Source organism: Rhinoraja longicauda, chromosome 9 (assembly GCF_053455715.1).
Source record: "Rhinoraja longicauda isolate Sanriku21f chromosome 9, sRhiLon1.1, whole genome shotgun sequence".
Lineage (NCBI taxonomy): Eukaryota > Metazoa > Chordata > Chondrichthyes > Rajiformes > Arhynchobatidae > Rhinoraja > Rhinoraja longicauda.
Window position 1 is genome coordinate 58,349,561 of NC_135961.1, and position 23,635 is coordinate 58,373,195.

Below are 23,635 nucleotides of genomic sequence, written 5' to 3' on the forward strand. Positions count from 1 at the left end.
ATCCTCTCCATATCCAATCTATCCAGGCCTAAGACTTGAGTAGTCAAATGCATCCTCAGATTACAAATCCCAACCACGACACTAGTTGCTTCAGACTCTATTTCATTCTCCACATACCAATCGCTCTATAACTAACAACTAGAATGTGAGACATATAAGGAGAATTTGTTGACATTATCTCTCAAATTCGCTCCAGCATTCAATATGATCATGGCTGTCCTAACCTTAGCTTCAGCTCCAATCTTTTATTTTTCCTGATAACTCGACCAAAATATTGATCAAAACTTTGAAGATATTCAATGATTTAGCCTAACTTCGGAATAAACTCTACAGATTCACAAAACCCTGAGAGAGGATATTTTAACTCATCTCCGTATTGAATTGGCAGCCGATTATTCTAACACAATATGCACAAATTCCAATGCTCCCACAATAGGGAAACATTTTCTCAGCACCTCTCCTGTCAAGCCCTTTAGAATCTCATATGTTTCCATAAGATCACCTCTCTTTCTTCTAAACTAATGATGTAACCCAAATTTAATCTTTCCTCATAAGACAATCTTTTCATACTGGGGTTGACTAGAGTGAACTTTCTCTGAACTGCCTCAAATTTAAGTACATTCCTCTTTAAACAAGGAGATCAAAAATGTACTCAGTATTCCAAGTCTGAACTCATTAATGGCCTATGCAATTATGGGAAGACTACACTACTTTTATCATTTATTTTTCTTTCAATGATTGTCATCATTCCATTTTCCATCGTAATTACTTGCTTCTACCTCCATGTTAACTTTCTCTGTTCCTGGTACAAAGACGTCCAAACCTTTCTGTGGAACTAGCATTCTGTAATCTTCTTGTCCTATATATTAAGTGTGACGGAATTTATGTTTCAACAATTCTACACTGGGTAAAAAATTAAAATACTGTACAGTAAAACCAAATATTAATCAGTGCAATAGAACTAGAGAACCTTTCATTTCTTCTGATCCAATTGATGTTGTTTCAGATTTATTAGTTAGGTTAAAATCTCTTTCAATTTGTCATTTTCATCCACTCTAAATGTTTATCAACACCCCAAAAGTTTGGTTTTATTTCTGTTCACTTATATTGTTTAACTAGATGTGTCATGTTAACTTCTGCTATTTATTTTTGTCAGGATGGAACTCCAATGCAGGTCATTGTTGCTGACGTTTTATCGGAAATTGTGGGGATTGCCATTATCAGGAATGAAGAGGTATTGACAACTATTACAAATGTCAGTAAAGACATGCTACTATATGTCCACTGATGAAATAAGTGACCGGTATCTGGAATGTCTAAAGATCTATTATTATATACAGAACCTCCTCAGCTCACAACAGGATTATATTCCTGTGAACTGTTGATAACCTGGACAGTTTGCAAGTCGGATGTTCCCAGGTGGCAGAGCCTGGAGCCCCGCAAAAGCCAGCAAAACCATCCCAAATGCTCAGTTATGTGTGCGGCCTGTACTTTAGTCAAACGTTTGTAACCTAGGGAGGATTGTGGCTCTGGAGAAAAGGTTCAGCTATTGACATATAGATTATCACCCTGAGCATTTCCTATCCTAACTTCTTGTCATAAATAATTGTCATTATTTGGCCTGCCTAAATGTCTAAAGTCATTTATTGCAGAGAACTCCAGAATTTCGTTGCTGTGTTCTACGTTGCCTGCTTGTCTGTTAAATGTGTCACTTCTCAGCTGATGGATCTTACAGTGATGAAGTTAAAAACAATTATAGGTTTAATAATGTTATTCAGTCATTTAAGGTGGTATTTTGATAGCTTGATCAAACTGAGCGGATAGATGGAGTTTTTATAAATTGTATCTGTTTAGATAGATCCAGTATCACAGATGAAGGAGCAAGCAACATCTACTCCCAGTTGGTCCACTCCAACATATTGTTTTCTTCTCATTCTCCTTTCACTGTAATCTCCTGGCATTTGAAGCTGGCACATTACCGTAAAATCAGAAAAGCCATGGGGAATAAACACTCTTGCATAATGTAGCATGTAGGTTAATGGCAGGCCAATATTGGTTAAATATTAATGACATTGAGAAGGAAGAAAATAGATTGAAACTGCTCAAATTTATTTCAATTAATTGATCTGGGCTCACAGAGGGGAAAGGTCAACGATTTAACACCTCCTTCCATTATTTTTATTTTACATTTTCCAATGATTTACATAATGAATGCTTAAATATACATCAACAGGCCATTTTAATTTTCCATGGCAGTTCCTACCTGCAGTACATGATTGGCGACCGGTTATACATTCATTTACTTAAATGCCTTTGGTATTCTGTTACTTTCAGTTTATTACCACTATTAAAAGTTGAAATGTGTAGGAAAGAACTGCAGATGCTGGTTTAAATTGAAGGTAAACACAAAATGCAGGAGTAACTCAGCGGGTTAGGCAGCATCTCTGGAGAGAAGGAATGGGTGACGTTTCGGGTCGAGACCCTTCTTCAGACTGAAAGTTACATACGACTATCATTAAGATTTTCAATAAATGTATCCTAGAGAGTTAAGATGTAATCTATAAATTTGTCAGATTGACCTGTAATTGGAAGATAAATGTATAGATAGGAAAATATGAATTGTAATAGTTTTGGAGAAAGAACAAGGAAGCCATGTCTTACTTAGCACCTGAATGAGTTGGAGGGACATTGAAATAAAGAAACAATGATCACCGTAAATGCAATGTAGATTAATAAGTTTCTAAATCACCAACCAAACAAATAAACGAAGTACCATTATTCACTTCTACAAGGATAGAAATAAAGATCATACTGAACCTTAGGTAGATCACATTTGGAGTACATTGTATAGCTCTGTTCTCCAGATTGGAAAAAGGATATGGAGGCACAGAAAAGGCTGTATAATGTTTTCAAGGAAGATATCAGGTTAAGAGAATTGGCATAAAGCAGTTTTACAAATAAGACAAAAAAATGGAAAATGTTGAAAATACTCATCGAATGGAGAGAGGAATAGAATAAAGTTAACGTGTCAGGTTGATAACCTTTTTTTTGTCAGAATGCTCAACCTCAACAACTGCTGTTATTTCACATTTCCAGCTTCTATGGTTCGTTCCTTTGTCATTGGGTCATGTAAAATGGCAATTTACACTGGAAAATCCAGGTGCATTGTTAATATGAATAATAAGATGTACCAAATTTCACGAGGAACCATTGCAAAAGGTCTTCTTCTGCTAATGTCTCCCACTTTATTCTTGATTTGCATTTCTGTCGACCAAGCCTTCCTGAGGACAGCAGATGCACGAAAATACTATAGGTTCCTCTCCCAGTTGCATACCATCCCACATTGGAAATATTTCCCAAACATTGATAGGAAATGTTAGAGTAATATGAGCCAAACTCTGGCATATGGGACTGGTGTGGATGAGGCATCTTCGTTGGCATGGGCAAGTTGGTCCAAAGGGCTGTTTTCGTGCAGTATGACTCCATGACTTTCATTGGCAATAGGTCTAAATCCCAGAAGTCTCCAATAACAGCACTGTGAATACCTTCATCAGATGAAATACAGCAATTCAAGAAAACGGCTCAACGTCACTTTCTCCAGGGCCAGATTAGCAATAAATGCTGCCTTACCAGGGATGTCTAGATCCTGAAAAAAAAGGAAAAAAAAAGGGAATTAAATACAGCAAAAGAAACAATAGTTAAGTTTCAAATTTTCATCCAAGGATCAAAATCACAATGTTACTCATTTACTATCTCCTGTCTAATAATGTTGCAAATGAAACAGAAAGTGTTGGAGTAACTCATCGGGTTAGGCAGCATCTCTGGAGGACATGATAGGTGATGTTCTCAGATCAGTACCCCTCTTCAGAATAATTACAGTAGAGCAGAGATCAAAACCCCTACTCACCTGTATCCACCTATCACTCGCCAGGCTTTGTCTTGCTCCCAGCTCTTTTGCAACTTTCTCCCCCCTACTTCAATTTATCTGAAGAAGGGTCCTGACCCGAACCAGCATCTGCAATTCCTTGTGTCTAAGTGATATTGTTGCCTTCCCCCTGTTGAGAACTTTCCAACGAAGTCAGGACTTATTAAGTCCGGATGAAGTCCTTATTCATAACTATCTTAAAAGTCAAGGGGTTGTGCTCACTGTTCCCAAAATGCTCTGTCATTGAAACACCAGTTATCTGGCCATGCGCGTTTTCCAATACAAAGTCCAATATGGGCCCTCCCCTCGTTGAACAGTTTCAAGAAACCTACTTGAATGCAATTAACAAATTCTTCCCAACTAAGCCTCTTACATTGTAAGTCCTTACTTTCCTTAGTGCAAGAGGCCCAGACGGGGCAGATTTTGTTTATTTTGCTTTCTTTTCATTGTTATATTTTCTCTTTCGCAGGATATTGAATATATCCGTTCACACTACAACATCGAAAATTTCATCTACTTCAATCATCATCAACGTGAAGAACATGGGCATCTCTATCACTTTGCTTTAAACCCAATTTTCTACCACCATACGAGATATTTTCTCAAAGAGATACTCCGGATAACTTTAAAGTCATGTCTTTACTATCCTATTTATCCAAAAATGTTAAACCCTACGGTAAAAAAAAAGTAATGGCATAATATTTATATCTTATTTATTTTTTATTTAAAAATATACTTGTTTTTAAAAACTCCACTCCTTCTTAGAAAATTATATCTGTAAAAACAGTAGTCATATACTTTTATAAATAGTTTTATGTAGAACTTTAAACACAAGTATAAATGATAATTATCTACAATAGTGTCTTAATACAATATTAAACTTCCCTAAAGATGCCTCTAATTTTTTTTTGGGCTTAAAATGGCCGATCTATAATTGGCATAAACATGTTACTTTCAATGTAGAAACTGCCTTGTATTACTGGTGTGACAGACCTTAACTTTTTTGTGTAGTTTTAATAGAGACTATAATATTGTTATACAACTAATGAACATTTAAGTTCATTAGTGTTAATTATATTGGAAGATTTATTCCTAAACATCCTTGATACTTTTGGCTTAAATTTTCTTAAGGATAGGGCATCGTGAGAGGTCTTGAAAGGATAGATGTGGAAAGGATATTTCCTCTCATTGGGCGAAAGTAGAATGTTTAACCATAAAGGATCACCCAATTATGACCAGGACGAGGTGAATTATTTTTCTCTCAGAGGTTTGTGAGTTTTTGGAACTTCCTTAAACGATGGTGACACCAGAGCTTAGAATAATGTTAAGGAAGAAGTAGACAGATTCTTGACTATGTTGGGTTCAAATCCTCTTCATCAGAGGGATCTCCTGACTTTTGCTTAGCAAGCTGACTTGGTGCAAGTCTTCGTCTCCATTTTGGAAATTGAGATTTCAATAGAATTCAACCAAATTTTTTTCTTCTTCTTCCCGCATCAAAGTTCTATGACCTTCTTAAACAGTTGATTGAATAATGAATGCCTTTATCTCTTCCAAATCCTAGTCCACAATTGTCGAATGATGGGGCACTTCAGCCTCCATTAGCTAAGTTATCAGGACCAGGCTGGAATGTAGAGTTGAGGTTACAGGTAGATTGGCCATCCTTTTATTGAATGGTGGAGTAGTCTTGAGGGGCAGAGAGCCCTACTCCAGATTCTGATTGGCATATTTCGAATTTATTTCCTGTGAAACTAATTCTGAATCTTTATAGATAAGTAACTATAAAAACTTTTACTTTCAGCTGCACAGTCCACACGTTCATTCATTGACGTCTGCCCTTCACTGCCTTGTTCCTGTGCGCCGAAGACGACAAATTATCTATCCATTGGAACAACTTGGCATTAACGCCCCATCAAAAAGAATCACAAAGCAGAAGGTGAGTGATAGGCAATGTAGGAAGGATGTGGCACTTGACGACGACTATTAAGGATTAGAAGAAGTGGTTATGTTGTCCATGTTCATGAGAATATGGTTTCGAACTACAGTTTAGCAAAAACAATTAAAATTCAGATGCCTGATGGAATCTGCATATACGTGCCCAGCAAACTACCAAATTGCACTGCAAATATGTACCCAGCAAACGACCAAATTGCACAGTTCATCCTTTTAACGTCTAAAAACATTTATATATTTGGTTTAGAATGTTGAAGTACTGACCAGTCTGACTGGTAACACTAACATAAGTAGGTGAAATGTTTTCAGACTTCTATTACTGTGCAATTTTATATCTTCACCACATACTGAGAATTAATTAATTGATTTTTTCCTATTTCTGTGTAACTCGTACATCCTATCTCTTTATCACGTAATGATGCTTAGAGAATTAATAGATGAATAATCTATATTTAAGTACAGTAAACCTCTGATGCTTTTAGCTCCCATTTTGTGAACAAATACAGAAGTCTCAGTGATGATCAGCTTTGGTGTAGTTTTAATATGTTGAAGTAACATCAGCAAAATCTATTACAGAATTACCATGTCTGTCTTTTTCACAAATAATTGTTCATGGAAGTTTCAATGCAATTTAATATTCCCATTTTATTCCTGGAATGTTTTCTTTTCTAAGCGAAATACATAGCATTATTACATTAATAGACAGCATTCTTAGAAATTTGGTATAATTTGCTTGATTTTCATTTCCTTTTTCAGGCATCACCGATATTAAAATATATACTGTTTACCAAATGACAAATGTAATCATATTCATAGCTATAATTCTGAGACAGTAGTCTCCATTTATAAGAAAGGCTTCTCTAATTAACTTGGTCAATAAATTGCATTGTCTAATTGAATTACTGTCCAAATGATTAACTTGTTTTTAAAAAAGAATTATTTTGATAATTCATGGGACAGAATAGGGAACAGTCGAAAGGGATGTCATGAATTCTCCCTGTTACATATCAAGAATGACTAAGATTCAGCTGTATGCAATAACTGGAGTGGGATAACGGAACTTTCGTAGCCCACTACTACTGAAGTTGGAATGGGCTACTAAAGCTTTAAATTGAGCATTAGGAAATTATATTATTATATAAAGGATTTGGTGTGATGGCAAATTGCATACACATTTGAAAGCCAGTGTGACCCAATCTGAGTATAAATGTTTTACAGGTGTTTATTTAAAATGCAATACAATAATTGATGCTTGTAGAGACTTTGAATAGGCGGCTAGGGTTCGGGGTGCGGATGCAGCAAGGAGTACATTCACAGAATTCAGAAAATATATTTTTGTATGTTATATATCAAAATGAATGTAAGCAGGAGCAAAGTGATTGAAAGAAATAATCTTTCTTCCAAACTACCAAAGAGAAAATGTGGGCACTATTCGCTGAAGCGGCCAGGGAACATAAAACTGCTATTACAGTAGCAGAATTTTTGAACAATGAATATTAATAAACATGGATATCGTGTTATCTCGTAATAATTTTCATGGATAAATAGATTCCAGGATAAAACTGGACCCAATAGCACCTGGTTTTAAGTTCCCGAAGACACCTTGGAGGTCCAAAATGGAGTCAATTGTGTTACAAGTGAATGGTGTTACACTTCAAATTCTTCTGCAACACATCCTGTTTGTGCAACTTCACCCTGCTTAAACTGCCAACTGTGCTAACTGTTGTCTAAGCCTTGCCCTGGCTACATTGTTGGTTGGTAAGGAGTGATGGTGTGGCGAACTGAGCAATATTCACACTAATGATGCATTTGGTAGAATGACGTATTAATTTAATGATATATTTGATAATTTGACAATATAATGATACATTGACAGTTACTTCTGCAAGGTTATTTCTTGTGGCACCGAATACTGATCTTTGCTGCCTGACTTGTGGCATTGACCGTGTGGGTATCTCCCTCTACTATCTTCTGACGGTGTATCTGAAGGTCGTCTAAGTCCCCAACAAATGAAGAACAGCCAAGGACTCTGCAAAAATCTGTGTCCCCATTTTCCAGTTTTGCATCACTCCTCACAGCTTTTCAGGTCAGCTTCAATTGCACCACCTGCACTAGTCAAAGTGCAACCCCCTCAAGCGGCCGAATCTTGCTGGAAGCTAAAATCCCCTTGATGAATGGCTGCATAAAGTTTGTGTGCACCAACACTCCATTGAGCATCTGCAGGTTGATTGTGCATGCTTATTATTTTAACCTCTTTTAACCTACAAAGGTATGACAGTTGCAGTCATTGTGATTGATAAATGGGTTTTGATATTCTGGAAATTAAGTGGATGAATTGCAATTCAGTCAAACCTTTCAATTGCAAGAGGCTTACACCTACTTCAAGCATGGGTAAAGAATTGTTTGGTCTTGCCCTTTGTGACAAATATTGCAGTTCTGATATATGAAAAGGAAACCTAAAAAAAAGCCTAATTGCCAGTTTTATCCTTATACTAAAATGCAAAGATATATAACAAGACAAATCTTCTGAAGAGCTTATAATTATTTTTAATGCAATTTTATTGGGATTGTATGTAATAGTCATTTGAAATTCACCAAAGGAAGAAGTAAGAACGAACAGATTTTTTTAGAAAAGGGAGAATAACAAATAAATAAATCCAACGACACAACTAAAAGGCGATTAAAAAGCAACACAATTTTGCAAAACCAGAGAAAAATAACATTACATTGATCTCAGCAGCAATCAGCTTTGATCACTCCTTTGAGTGCCATATTCAGCTCATTCTGTTAATGGATTTTTGAAATAAGGTGTGTTCTGGGACCAATCCACCTAATCTTAAACTCTCTGATGCCAATTAGTCTATACCTTGCCTAACTGGAAGGAGCACATTACTAAAGCACAACAGCTGTAATCTTCAGGGAATTGTGTAATGTGTTTGGAATCTCATGTTCTCTTTCTCAATCTATTGTATTGTCATACATGGGGGAAGAGATGCTGAAATGTTACTTTCCATTTCTATTTCAGAGCAACAGTATGACATTTCAAATTATATCAATCATTGTTTAAATTTTTTTGAATCCTGTCAAAAGTCCACGTGCACATATGGTTAATATAAAATTTATAGAACTTTAGTAAGATAATAATATTTCAGTTACTGATGCTCAGATGTAAATATCACTATGCCATCAACAAGATTTGATTTCCCCAAGAGTAACTGAGAACATGTAATGGACCCAATACCAGAAAATAAAGCATAAAGAAAAAAAAGTTATCACTACATCTGAGTATGATATTCAAAGGTTTTCAGACACTTCATGATCTTGAACATTGAAATAGTAACTACTGAAAATGCATTGGGCTGGATTTGTCATCCAGCAGAAAGCTCAGTTGTGATGAATATTTGTATATTATTGCTGCATTATCTCACACGACCGAACATTACTAGATCACATTAGCAGCTTTGCCATACTATTTAGGTGACAAATGAAACTATTTAAATGTTATCACCAGTCTGAAGTGTTCCATTTGAAGGTGGACACAAAATGCTGGAGTAACTCAGCGGAACAGGCAGCATCTCTGGAGAGAAGGAATGGGTGATGTTTCAGGTCGAGACCCTTCTTCAGACTGATTCAGACAGACCCATTCCTTCTCTCCAGAGATGCTGCCTGTCCCACTGAGTTACTCCAGCATTTTGTGTCTACCTTTTTATTCAAGCCAGCATCTGCAGTTCTTTCCTACACACGTGTTCCATTTGAATGTTGGAGGATTTTTAGTATTTGCACATTCTGAATTTTAAAAAACCATACATTTAATTGGTGCGTGAGATGCAAAGGGTAAAAGGTGTCGTCAATGAATTATAACAAGATATTTTGAAATTCTAAAATTTTGAATATAATTAATTTTATTCAATCGAATTAATTAATATTCTGTACTATCCCCTGTGAAGTCATCACAAAGAAATAATGGGAGAGAGTTGCACAGGCAACTGATATCTATCGCCACTCTTACATGTGAATGGTGATGCTCTGATTCACTAATAATTTGTATTTAGAGATACATTTATGAACAGAACATGTTCTTTTTATTTGTGTATAATCTGTGAAACTTAAAAAATATGATTCAAATATAAGAATTAATATTTTTTAAATGGTACAAATGTAGGATTGGTGTAAATTGATGGTTGATGGTCAGCCATACTCAATAGGCTGAAGAGCCTCTTTCTGTGTGGTATTTCTCTATGACTAAGGTTGTAATTTCTTGCTGATCAAGGGTGAAACATTTATCAGTCTATAATTTGCAAGTTTTCAAGCATCTTCATATTCCTTATCAATAGCAAATGACTTCTAAGTGATTAGATTTTATAGTCTATAGTTGAATTGCTATCTTAATCTCAGTTCTTAATAAATGAAATGAATAATGGATTGCAGAGTACATGTTAGAATATTCCTGCAGTTATAAACCAAAATGTAATTAATCTTGATTAAGCAATACCACAGGAGGAGCATTTCTAATATTGCTGTATTTATATTAAGTCAACATTTCTCCAAGCAGGCAATCACACTAGGTGGTTTGTATGAAGCAATGCAGTTTCCTGATTGCAACTCCAGTCTGCTTAATTACTGGATGTCAGTGGGGGTACTAATTACTTGATTAGTCCCAGTGTTTCTGGACCTGAAAGGTGAAAAATCAACTGTGCCATCTGCAGGAAGGCAGGATTGGGTGTGAAATATCATGTAGGGTTAAGAGTGTGTTGGATTCTGATATTGTGAATTCTTCACCATTTATTGGCCAGACTCAGGAGTCCTAATCCATTAAATGGACCAGAATGAACCATATTCCAGCAGATTCAATAGTTTCAGATGAAAACAAGAAAAACATGAAAAATAAAATGATGTGCCTTTCATAAAATTATGTTCTTTTTACAATCTTTGTGCATTTCCTTTCAGACAAAATATGCCCTAAATCACATAAACCGAAAGTTGACAATGGAGCCTAAAGTAATCATAAATTCACGAATAGTGGTGGTTGGTGCATCTGAAGTTGGCATTTCCTTCCTGGAAACATTGGTCTTCTGGTAATATATTTCTTCATTTTAAATGGCTGTGTGTTTTACACACTTTAATTAGTGGTGGAAATAATCAAGTCCTATACTGCAAGAATATGGCTTGAATACCATCTGAATATTGGTAAAAGAATTTTAATTAATTTCATCCTTAGACTTTAGAAAGATATTCAACTTCTTGAAAATACCACTCTAGCAATGGTGCTAATCCCCTATAGACACAACACAATCACAACCATGTTCAGTCTGAAGAAGGGTCTCGACCCGAAACGTCACCCATTCCTTCTCTCCCGAGATGCTGCCTGACCTGCTGAGTTACTCCAGCATGTTGTGAATAAATACCTTCAATCAGAAAGTGACCTCTTTTCATTTACGACATTGATGAAAACTTGCAATATAACTGTCATTATTTAGCATTCTATTTGTATATCCTATTTACAGTTCCAGAGATCTGGATTCAATTTTGACCTCGGGCTGTCTGTGTGGACTTTGCAAGTTCTCACTGTGACCATATAGGTTTCCTCATGGTGCTCCATTTCCTTCCACATCCCTAAGTTGTGTGGGTTAGCAGGTTAATCGGCCTCTGCAAATTGCCCCTGGTGTGAGTAGAATTTGTGGGGAGTTGATAAAATGTAGGGAGAATGGGGTTAATGTAGGATTAGTTTAAATGAGCATTTGATGGTCAGGGTAGACTTGATGGGCCGAAGGGGCTGTTTCTGTGCTGTATCCCTCTATGTCTACATGTCAGTTATGAAAAAAATCACACTAGATAATTTGATCTCTGCATATCGCCATACTAGCCGAGACCAATTATGCCTTTCCAAATGTCACAATTGAATTTGGCTCCCTCCGTTTGCACAATAGAGTCATATAGTATAGAAGCGGGCTCTTCAGCTCCCCTTGTCCATACTGATAATCAAGTAAACATCAATACTAATCCCATTTATGAGCATTCAGTTCTTTTCCATCTATACCCTGACAATTGAAGTACTCGTCGAGATACTTCTTAAACGTTGTGGGAGTACTTCCTTTCACCACCTTCCCAAGTTGCAAACACCCTCTGAGGGAAAACAAAACTTCCTCACATCACTTCTAGCTTTTTCACTCTTCGCCTTAAACTTATTTCCTCTGGTTTTAGACATCTCCGTTATAGGGAAAAGTTTCCTACTATTGGCCCTATCTATTCCCCTCATAATTTTGTATACTAGAAGCCTCAGAATAAAAGGACGTACCTTCAGAAAGGAGTTGAGGAGGAATTTCTTTAGACAGAGGGTGGTAAATCTATGGAACTCATTGCCACAGATGGCTGGGTATTTTTAAAGCAGGGATTAATAGGTTTGTGATTAGGAAGGATGTTAAAGGTTACAAGTTCTCACTGTGACCGTATAGGACTGTGTGACTGTGTATCAAATGTCTAAAGATATGGGGAATAGGAAGCAGAATGGGGTTGATAGGGAAAAACAGATCAGCCATGATTGAACGGCATAGTAGAATTATTGGGCTGAATGGCCTAGTTCTCTCTGTTCTCCATAACAATAGACTTTAGATATACGGTCACATGGTTTCTGCTACAATAGATAACCTTTCATTTACCCACACTGAACTATACTGTCAAACTTTACATAACCTCACAACTTACTTGCCCAACTATACCAAATTCAAATTGAACTAGGATACACTTGGTCCTTTCATCTCAGTTATTTATATATGTATAGTATTTGAGGCCCCCGCACAGATTCCATTGGCATGCCACTGGGTGGCGCCAGCAATGGCTGCCTCGCCAACAGTCAGTCTGTCCCTTCCTTCTTTGTTGTTTGTTTGTATGTGTTAAATGTATGTTTTCAGTGTTCTTTAGCTTGTTTTATGGGGGGGGGTGGGTGGGTAGGGGGGGAGTTGGGGGAAACTTTTTCTAATCTCTTACCTCGACGGAGATGCGATTTTTTTTCCATATTGTATCTCCGTTCGCACTGCGGCCTAACATCAAGGAGTTGGCGGCCTTTGCTGGAGACCAACTTCGAGAGCTTCACCGTAGGACCCTGCGGACAACATCACGGAGCTCGCGATCCCTGTCGGGGTCGACTTTGGGGCTCTAACCGTGGGATCCTGCGGACTTTAACATCGCGGAGCTCGTGGTCTCTGATTAGGGACCGACTTTGGGAACTCTAAGCCGCAGGAGCTTCGACCGCCTCGATGGGGGAGCTTTGATCGCCCCGATGTGGGGGCTTCGACCGCCAGCTGCGGGAGCTTCGATCGCCCCGACTGCGGATGGTTCGACTGCCCCGACCGCGGGAGAATAAAAGAGGAAGAAGGTTCTGACTTTATTGCCTTCCATCACAATGAGGAATGTGGGGAATCCGCTGTGGTGGATGTTTATGTTAACTTTTATGTAGTTGTGTGTCTTGTTGCTTTTTTATAGTATGGCTGTATGGTAATTCAAATTTCACTGTACCTTAATTGGTACATGTGACAATAAACTGACCTTGAAACCTAACTTGTAGCTTGGCAACCTTTTGATGATTTACCTCAAGCTGCAATCTGCTGGAGAAATGCAGCGGGTTAAGCAGCAGCTGTAGTGGGAAAGCAATTGTCAACGTTTTGGATCGTAATGTTGCATTGGGACCTTTTTCCCAACAGATGTTACTCAACCCACTGAGTTCATCCAGCAGATTGTTTGTTGCACTAGATTTCAACATCTGCAGTCTCTTGTGTCTCTAATGACCGATCTCAATTTCCTCTTCTTTGATAGTCAGCCAATCCACAATCCATGCTCATATATTCTTGCCACTGCAGTAATCCTTTACACTGCACCTTGGTAAATACCTTCTGGAAATTCAGAAACAAAATATCCACTTATTTTCTTTTATTCCCCTGTATGTTAAATCTTAAATAAAATCTAATAAGACTTTCAAATGCAATTTCCCTTTTATAAAGCCCATCGACTCTGCTTAATTGTATTATTAAGTTTTAAATGTCCTGCTATTATTTTTGTAATACTGCATTCAAGCATTTTCATAATGACAGACTAACTGACTTTAGCTTCCTGCTTGCTGTCTCCCTCTTATCGTGAATTACTGCTGCCATTTTCCAATCTAGTAAATTTTTAGAAGATCACAACCAGCATGTTAGTTAAACATACTGGCACTCAATGACCTCCAAACAGCTCCTGACAGATTTCATTTCTGCTTCCTCCCATCCCCTCTTCCAACGCTTATATCATACTACTCATCTGCTTGAGAGCATTAAAAATATTTTGAATATATTCTCCCACATTCCTCCTTACGTTTACAGGGGGGACTTGACAGCAATTTTTCTTCTTGCATATGACTGGGCCAACATTTATAAATTGATACTAGATTCACAGAATATGCTCTTCTGGAGAGGGGGCTTACCTCAAATATATCACCATGAAAATTGTATTGAAGGCCGGGATCTATTATAACCATTGTAATCATGTATTGTCTTTACGGTGACTGGTTGGCATGCAACAAAAGCTTTTCACCGTACCTCGGTACACGTGACAATAAACTAAACTGAACTGAATTATATATGTTCATATATGACATATGAATATATGGTCCATTGATTTATCAAGACCTGCACTGAAAGGTAGAAGAGGCTTATTTCGCCACTAATGCCCTGCAGTAGCAACAGCCTTATATGAGGTTGTGTTTTGCTGGATTTCATGTTCGTGTGGACATGTAGAAAATACAGGCTCTCTTCCGCAAAACCTGCTTCTCTGGTTCTATCCGTACAGTATTTGGTTTAATGTTGATTACTGCTGATTTAATTCATTTGTTTTTTATTTATCTGGTTTAATTTTTGCAGCCCACACCTACGCTTCAATAACATTACGTTGATTACAGCATGTGCAGTTCCTACATTTCACTCACATCCCTCCTGTCGAAGATTCCAAACCAGAAGGTACGTGCACTAACTGATATAATTAACTGAAAATGTTTAATTACGTTTTATTTCAAACAATAATGTGAAGGAGGATGGCAATAAGGTACACAAAATAGCAAAAGGGTATAAGCAATTAAAAATGGATCTGGGCAATAAGAACTTCTTGTTTCACTGTTGATGGTATCACATGGAATTACATTGCATAGAAATCTTAACTCAAAATACTGACACAAGCCGATCTCATGGAAGATATGGAAGTATCTTAAACTTAACGTCATATCCTTACTGGATAAATTGTTTGCCCATTCATTTGTGCAGGATAAATCTGATGATCATAAACAGCTCAATGGTTGCACTGTCATCTCCTTATCGGATGGTCACGAGTCAGACTTCAACACGTAATCTGGCCTGATGCCTCAGTGCAATCCTGAAGAAGTCTTGATCTCGTATCCTTTGAGATTTCATTTAGATTACTCTGAGCTACCCATGGGATTGTTAGTCACTTTGGAAGAAGATTTTTTTTTTCTAGCTCCGCGCACCATTTTATACCCATGATCTTTGACTAGGCTTTGCTTAGCCAATAGTATAAACTGTGGACTCATCGCTTACAATACGTTTTGTAAATTTTAGAAAGGGTGAAATTGTCAATTAAAAAAAATATTCATTTTCTTCTGCAGTCACAGCTATGAACATGACGATTATGCACTGATGTCATTGCAGTCTTGGGTTAATGTAGTGGTCGTCAAGATGATTGGCATTGACAGAGCTGCCAAACATGTGATTGTAACTGGTGGAACAAAAGTACCATATGAACATCTAATCCTTTGTACGGGACAACAGTTCCAGGTAAGTCTAAGTACCCACTAAGCAAAATATGTAGCAAGTATGATTGATTACTGATTTCACATAATCATTCTCATTTAATTCCTGTTTTCGCTAAATTTCTTTCTGCTACTCCCTCGAGTATATTCTTTTTTTTTGTTTACAGTACCGTGGCCACTCTTTACATGTAAATGTACATGTGTGTTCTGATGGCTGTTTATTGCAAAGCATCGAGATAATTTATCTGGACATTATCTTAATACTGTTTCTGGAAATTGACTTTTGGATTTCCTGCATTGTAATATTAATTAAAATTCTTGCCTCAGTAATAAACAACACAGCCTCTTCTCCCTTACTTTACTTCTGAATCCACAACTCTCTGCGTCTCTGGTTTCTCTTTGATCTTTCCATATGTCACATTCAAGTCCATCTTGTTATTGATCCATCTCCAAAAGCTGTTGAGTGAGTGTTTATGAACGAAATGAGCATCTTGCCACTCGATGGCACAGTGGCCCAACTGGTAGAGCCACCGCCTCATAGTGCCAGAGGCCAGGGTTCGATCCTGACCTTGGTTCCTGTTTGTGTGGAGTTTGCACGTTTCAATGTGAATGATTGGGTTTCCTCTGGGTGCTCTGGTTTCCTCCTACATCCCCAAAATCTGTGGGTTTATAGGTTAATTGGTCTTGATACAAATTGCCCCTGGTGCGTAGGGAGTTGATGCGAAAGTGGGATAGCATAGAAATAGTGTGAATGGGTAATCAATGGCCTGGACTTGGAGGGCTGAAGGGCCTGTTTCCATGCTATATCTCTGAATTAACCACAAAATATTTCAAATAAATCTTTTAAGAAATCAAATAAAAATATGTTTGGATTACATCGATCTGAAAATTCGATTAAATCGTGATTAGTTTTTCTTAGTTTTTATGTATATACACAATGCATTTGTGTTGTGCATTACGTTGAGCTTAATGAAAAGTCACGTTGAGCTTAATGAAAACATTAGGCTCTTGTGTCTTCATGCCCTTGCGTGTGTTTGATATGCAGGATAATGCGAGATATATGCTTCTAAGAATGTATATCCTGATTATGCCTTTTATACAAGTTTCTTAGCCAGAAGACACAGGAGCAGAATTATTCCATTCGGCCCATCAAATCTGCTCTGCCATTTGATCATAACTGATCTATTTTTCCTTCTCAACCCCATTCTCCTACTTTCTCCCCATAATCTTTGATACCCTTACTAATCAAGAACCTATCAATCTCTGCTTTAAAAATGCCCAATGACTTGGCCTCTATAGATGTCTGTGGCAAGGCAGCACTAAGTCATCACATACAACTGAGCCACTTTATCTGTGTTGGTAATTTTTTTATAACCCTGAAGTTGCACTGAATGTCAATAATCAATACAATAGTAGGACCTGTGAAGGCCTCTTTCACATCACAGGAGAAAATCTCTATTAATTCATCTTCAAAAGTTGTTAGCTGCTGCCGGGATGCCGAAAAACATATAAATCACACGACATCCTCATTTGAAAGTAGATTGCTCTCACAAATGCTCTTTCAATCCTTCCGTTGCTGCGGGGCTCATGCCAACTGACGTAAAATTTCCCTTCATACAAGCACAACAACAGATGGGAAGCAGTGGCTAAGAAGTCAAAAGGTGTTTTGGTCTTTATTCTGAAGGGTTTAAAGTTTAAAAATAAATTGGTTTTGCGACAATCCCACAGGGCACTGATGAGACCACATCTAGATTGCTGGGCCTAGCTTTGGTCTCCTGACTTGAAAATGGAAGTTTACCAGGCCAATTCCTAGCAATGTGAGGGTTGTCCTATCATGAGATGCTAGATACATTGGATCTTGGAGATTGGAAGAATAAGGGATGACCTTATTCAAATACAGAAGGTCCTGAAGGTGCTTCGCAGGGTATATGTTGAGATGTTTTCACAAAGGAGAGTCACGAATACGGGGCGGAGTTACGTGATAAGTGGTCATTTAAAAGTGAGGTACATAGAAGGTATGTACATACATACTTCTCTCAGAGGTAGTGAATCTCTGAAATGTTCTACCCCGAGTTATTGGTGGAAGCCAGATCATTAGAAATACTTGCATTAGAGATAGATAAATTGTGAAAGATTGAGGAATTGAGGGTTATGGGAACTGGCACAGAAGAGGGTTTGTGTCCACCAGTGATCAGCCATGACCACGTTGAATGATGGGATGGGCTTGAGGAGTCTGGTAGCCTCCTCCTGCTCCTATTTTCTTGAGGAAACAGGGTTCCTCTCCACCATCGCGGGAAAATAGCTGCACTCATTGCACTTTAACATAAGAAAATAGGAGCACAAGACCCCGATTGAATTAAGCCCTTCAGCCTCTCCGGCGATCTGCAGCATTGACTAAGATCATGGCTGATGTTGGTGACAATTTCTTAGAATAAACCCACATCCCTCAATTCCCTTAATAGCTAAAAGCATATCAATCTTTATCTTAAATATTCTCAGCAATTGAGCCTCTACAGTCATCTTGGATAGAGAATTGCAAAGATTCATAACCTTTTGTGTGAAGAAAGTTCTCCTCACGTTGCTCTGAATGTTCACTGGCTTATTTTAAGGCTATAAGACTCTAGATACCCCGGCCAAAGGAAAGATCAAAGCCGCATTTCCGCCGTCAAGCCCCTAAGAATTTAGTACATTTCAATGGGATCATCGCTCATTCTTCCAAGCTAATGTCATCTGCTTAACCTCTCCTCTTATGATAGAACTGCTATCCCAGGAATTCTTCTTCTTCCCATGTTGTGTTGTCTTTGTTGGTGGTCACTCCCTCCAGAAAAAAACATAAGCTAAGGAACTAATCATTAACAAGTGGTTTGTATCTGAATTCAAGACTTTCAGAATGCAAGGATTAAAATGAAAACTTTCAGTAGAAATGCAGAATATTGTTAAAATGCAAATTAATAAATTCCCTCTATCCAAACCTACAATATGCAAATGTTAGTATGGAAGGAAATAAAATAAATCACATTCAGACGTAACACAATTAGGTTCAAAACGACAACATTATATTATACTAGACCAAGTTGGGCCCAAACCTCTCCTGCATTGGTGCAGCACCCTCACGTCTGAGGACTCCTGCTGGTGAAGGCTGATCTGGAGAACTTGGGTGCTGGTCCAAGGAGAAGTCCCAAAGACTCGTATTAAAAACTCCCCTTTATACACCATCTGTACTAAGATAGAGAATTTCTTGCAACACTTGCTTAGGTCTAATCATCAGCTTAGGAGGAAAAATGGTAAATGGAAACAAAATTCATACCTGCTACTTTGCACATATCAATTTAACCATATGTCTTGACTTTTCTGACTTCATTCCATTTACAGCTGAAGACACTGTTTGTTTGTAGTGTTAATTTGGCTGAGTAGCTCCATAATTGTTAACAGCTACTCAAATGATTGCGAATAAAGGGGTCAATGATAACACAAGTTAAGCAAAATTTCAGTGCATGTAATTAAAAGGTCTTTGAAAGCATGAGGTTTGCTGTTTTTTTGTAATTACCTGCAAGGTTAACAAGGTGAGGGAAGTTGACTGCCGATGCATCATTGCTCCTCCAGATTCACTGGCACGGTGCTGGATGTCATGCCGAAGGCAATAAGGGCATGTAGGGAGATCATTTTTCCTGGTGACAGGAGGCAAAAAAGGACAGCTGGCATCAGTGTTAAATCAATAAAAGTATAGTTGAAATAAATTTTAGAAAACTAAGACTGATTAAAACATATTTTCTATTATGTAGGTTTCGTGTCCCACAGGAGCGGACATACGATTAAGTAACAAGGATGTGATTGTGGATCCTAACAAACTATTTACAGAGAAAGTTCCTTCCAACCTCTTCATACTGAATGATCATAATGAATGTGAAAATACACTGCATTGGCTCAAAAAACGTGCGGAAAAGCCGAAAGGTCTGGGTTTAATCTTACTTAAGGTCTTTTATGAATACTAATGAATTACCCCCAACCTTACTAATTATGGTAAATGTACCCACACAGTTGGCGATGAAAAGTCAGAAGGAATAATGTCGAAGCAGTAGTTTTAATCTTAGAGATATAGTGTGGAAACGGTCTCTTTGGCTCACTGAGACTTTGCCAACCAGCGATCGCACACATGTTAGTTCTACCCTACACACAAGGACAATTTTTTACAGAAGCCAATTAACCTACAAACCTGCGGTAGACACAAAATGCTGGAGTAACTCAGCGGGACAGGCAGCATCTCTGGAGAGAAGGAATGGGTGATGTTTCGGGTCGAGATCCTTCTTCAGTTCTTTCCGAAACAACCTACAAACCTGCATGTCTTTAGAATATGGGAGAAACCTCACGCGGTCACAGGGAGAACGTACAATCTCCATACAGGCAGCACTTGTAGTCAGGATCAAACCCAGGTCTCTGGTGCTGTGAGACAACAACTCTACCATTGCGCCACTGTGTCGCCCAGTTTTAAAAAAATGTTTTTGAGTTATTCACTCGATTGATACTTAATGTTCTGTGCTGTATGTGAGAACAGGAAATTAGGTGGAGATGGAAATTAGTTTGGAAACTGAAATACAAAAATACCTGGTGGAGTGGTTACTAGTGTTAAATTAGCACATAGAGGTGGTTTCCAAAGCATTGGTAATGGTGAGACAAAGTGGGAAAGCCAGGGCTGAGAAGGACTAACTTTTCTCGCAGTACGTGCCGGCATTTTCCTTGCAGTGCCTGCCACACAAAAAATGCTTACAAAAATTTAAAACTCTTTGATACCACCCTCAATTTCAAGTAGAATTTCTTGCAGTACCAACTCTTTCATGTGGTCATGATATCAGCACACAGGCCATGAAGTGTAGGCTCTCTCGTCCTTGAAATGTTACAGTTGAAATCGCAGTGTGTGGAAACATCTCACAAATAGCATAAAACTCCCAGTACATTTTAAGGGCTAAAGTAATATATTTGTTATCTTTCCTTCTCTGTTGTCAAACTACATGCAAATACTACCAGCACAATGTGTAGGCTGTCACTTTAACAAAGTTTTGAGTGGCAAGGGTCATTGGAAGCTAGTTTACATTAAAAAAAGGAAGAAAGGATATAGCATATATCTTCTATGTTCCCTTTTAGGATTTTCCAAGGCATTATATTAGTCAAAATGGCACTTATGTTTGAATTGTGTCAGTATTGTATTATATATGGTACTCAATATGCAAACACCTATTTTACACAAAGTATATTGTAATAACTCAGCGGTGCTTTGAGGTTGGTGCAGGTCCTATCAGTCATTCCATGACAGAAACTTAGTTGAGAATAACCTACCTCATTGGAGGAGACTTGATGGGCTGAATCTGCTCCTACAACTTATGAGCTATGGAGACCCTTGGACTATCTCTGATCGGACATAACTGGCTTTACCTTGCACTAAACGTTTAACACGTTATTTCCTTTATCATGTATCTGTACACTGGAGATAGCTCGATTGTAATCATGTATTGTCTTTCCGCTGACTGGTTAGCATGCAACAAAAACTTTTCACGGTACACATGACAATAAACTAAACTCAACAATGTTGCAATGACAAGACTTTGGGCATTAGTTTTTAGATGCTGCATTGCAGACCTTGGTAGCAAAGATGGAGCAGGCAGATGTAGTTTATTGGCCAGAAGAAATAGAAGAACATCCTAACACATACTCAGAAAGGTTGCTATAGTTCAGTGGTTGTCAAACATCTTTGGGCTACTGCCCCCTTGGCACCATAAACTCATCCCCAGTGCCCCCTATAAAAAGCATTATTCAGAATAGCGGTTTGCACGACTGACCAAAGAAGATAATAATGCAATAAAATTCAAAACAGTAACAATTAATTGCACATTTATTCAAAATCCAGTTACAACTTTTTAATTTAATTTAACAAAATTGATTAACTTGATCCAGTGATACCAGCTTTTCAAAGTTTGATAGTCATTTAGCAAGAGTCTTAGATACCTCATTTAGTACTGCTTCATTGTTCAATAAATTCTCAATGCGATGGATGGGCCGATGATGAAGTGATACCGGTTTCCCAATATCTGGTTTAAAGTTACTTAGCAGGATTCATACATTACCACATTCAGTAATCTGGAGTTGATTTCTTTACTTGGACAGACGTTGGGTGATCACACTAAAACCACGTTCCACTAAATATGATGTTGGAAATGCAACAAGGAGTTTCTTAACCACTATTCATAGTGCAGGATAACGATTGGAAATTTCATTCTGTAAGTTCATAAGTTATAGGATGAGAATTAGGCCATTCGGCCCACCAAGCCTACTCTGCCATTCAATCATGGCTGACCTATCTTTCCCCCTCAACCCCATTCTCCTGCCTTCTCCCCATAATCCTTTACACCCGTACTAATCAAGAATCTTTCAATTTGCGCCTTAAAAATATCCATTGACTTCGCCTCCACAATCTTTTCTGGCAATGAATTCCACAGATTCACCACCCTTTGACTAAAGGAATTTCTCCCTAATCTCCTTTCTAAAGATACATCTTTTTATCCTGAGGCAATGGCCTCTGGTCCTAGACTCTCTCACTAGTGAAAACATCCTCTCCACATCCACTCTATCCAAGCCTTTCACTATTCGGTAAATTTCAATGAGGTTCCCCCCTCATCCTTCTAAACTCCAGCGAGAAAGGGGCCCAGTGCTGTCAACCGTTTATCATATGTTAACCCAATAATTCCTGGGCCCATTCCCAACCAAAATTCTTGGTACGATTTCTTAAACATTGGATTCAACTCAATATTATTTTGTAGCTCTATTTTATCTTCCTCCATTACCCCAATTTCTCCACGTGTTGACTCGCATTAATTACCATTTACAAATCATCAATGGAGTCATCCCTTAACCTTCTTAATTCAGTAGAATTAAAGCCTAGAATGTGCAACATAATTTATCTTTGTAATTTAATTACAAAGTTCCGCATATTTTTCAATATTTCTTTTTTAAACAAGAATTGGTCATTGCTGACCTTTCCAGCATTTGTTGCCCATTCCTGAGCTCGGTCTGGGGTGGCACAAAATCAGACTGAACAAGGGTAGTATACTTCCTTCCCTGTTAGACATCTAAGATCCAGATAGGATCTTATGATAATTATGGTTGTTATTTTTCATACTAGGATTTGAGGATTTGAGTATTGGAGTAAAGAGACCTTCTGCGGTTGTACAGGGCCCTGGTGAGACCACATCTGTAGTATTGTGTGCAGTTTTGGTCTCCCAATTTGAGGAAGGACATCCTTGCTATTGAGGCAGTGCAGCGTAGGTTCACGAGGTTACTCCCCAGGATGGCGGGACTGTCATATAAGGAAAGATTTGAAAGACTTGGCTTGTATTCACTGGAATTAGGAAAATGAGAGGGGATCTTATAGAAACATATAAAATTACAAAATGAATGTACAAGCTCGATGCAGGAAAAATGTTCCCAATGTTGGGGGAGTTGAGAACCAGGGGCCACAGTCTAAGAATAAAGGGGAGGCCATTTAAAACTGAGATGAGAAAAAACTTTTTCACCCAGAGAGTTGTGAATTTGTGGAATTCTCTGCCACAGAAGGCAGTAGAGGCCAATTCACTGGATGAATTTAAAAGAGAGTTAGATAGAGCTCTAGGGGCTAGCGGAATCAAGGAATATGGGGAAATGGCAGATCACGGGTTACTGATTGTGGATGATCAGCCATGATCACAATGAATGGCGGTTCTGGCTCGAAGGGCCAAATGGCCTCCATCTGCACCTATTTTCTATGTTTCTATGTACTAGCTTGTTATTGATTGGAAATGAATTTAGTTACTTCAATATAATTTCCCTCGCTATCATTGTGGGATTCAGAGTCATGTTGGACTTTGAGCTGCTAGACCTGTGAATTAACCGTTATGTTGTCATATATTTTGATAAATCTATGCTACACTCATGTTAAAAGTAATAGA

At 38.0% G+C, this 23,635-nt stretch overlaps 1 protein-coding gene across 1 annotated transcript in view; it reads left to right on the top strand.

Moving 5' to 3' along the window:
• Positions 1 to 23,635, top strand: part of cfap61 (cilia and flagella associated protein 61) — a 107,155-nt gene that overhangs the window by 42,427 nt on the left and 41,093 nt on the right. Inside the window, exons 15-21 of the mRNA XM_078405589.1 lie at positions 1,157 to 1,234; positions 4,395 to 4,588; positions 5,699 to 5,858; positions 10,823 to 10,950; positions 14,764 to 14,859; positions 15,519 to 15,687; positions 19,445 to 19,613. Coding sequence (XP_078261715.1) covers positions 1,157 to 1,234; positions 4,395 to 4,588; positions 5,699 to 5,858; positions 10,823 to 10,950; positions 14,764 to 14,859; positions 15,519 to 15,687; positions 19,445 to 19,613 — 994 coding nt within the window. The remainder of the gene's footprint in view (positions 1 to 1,156; positions 1,235 to 4,394; positions 4,589 to 5,698; positions 5,859 to 10,822; positions 10,951 to 14,763; positions 14,860 to 15,518; positions 15,688 to 19,444; positions 19,614 to 23,635) is intronic.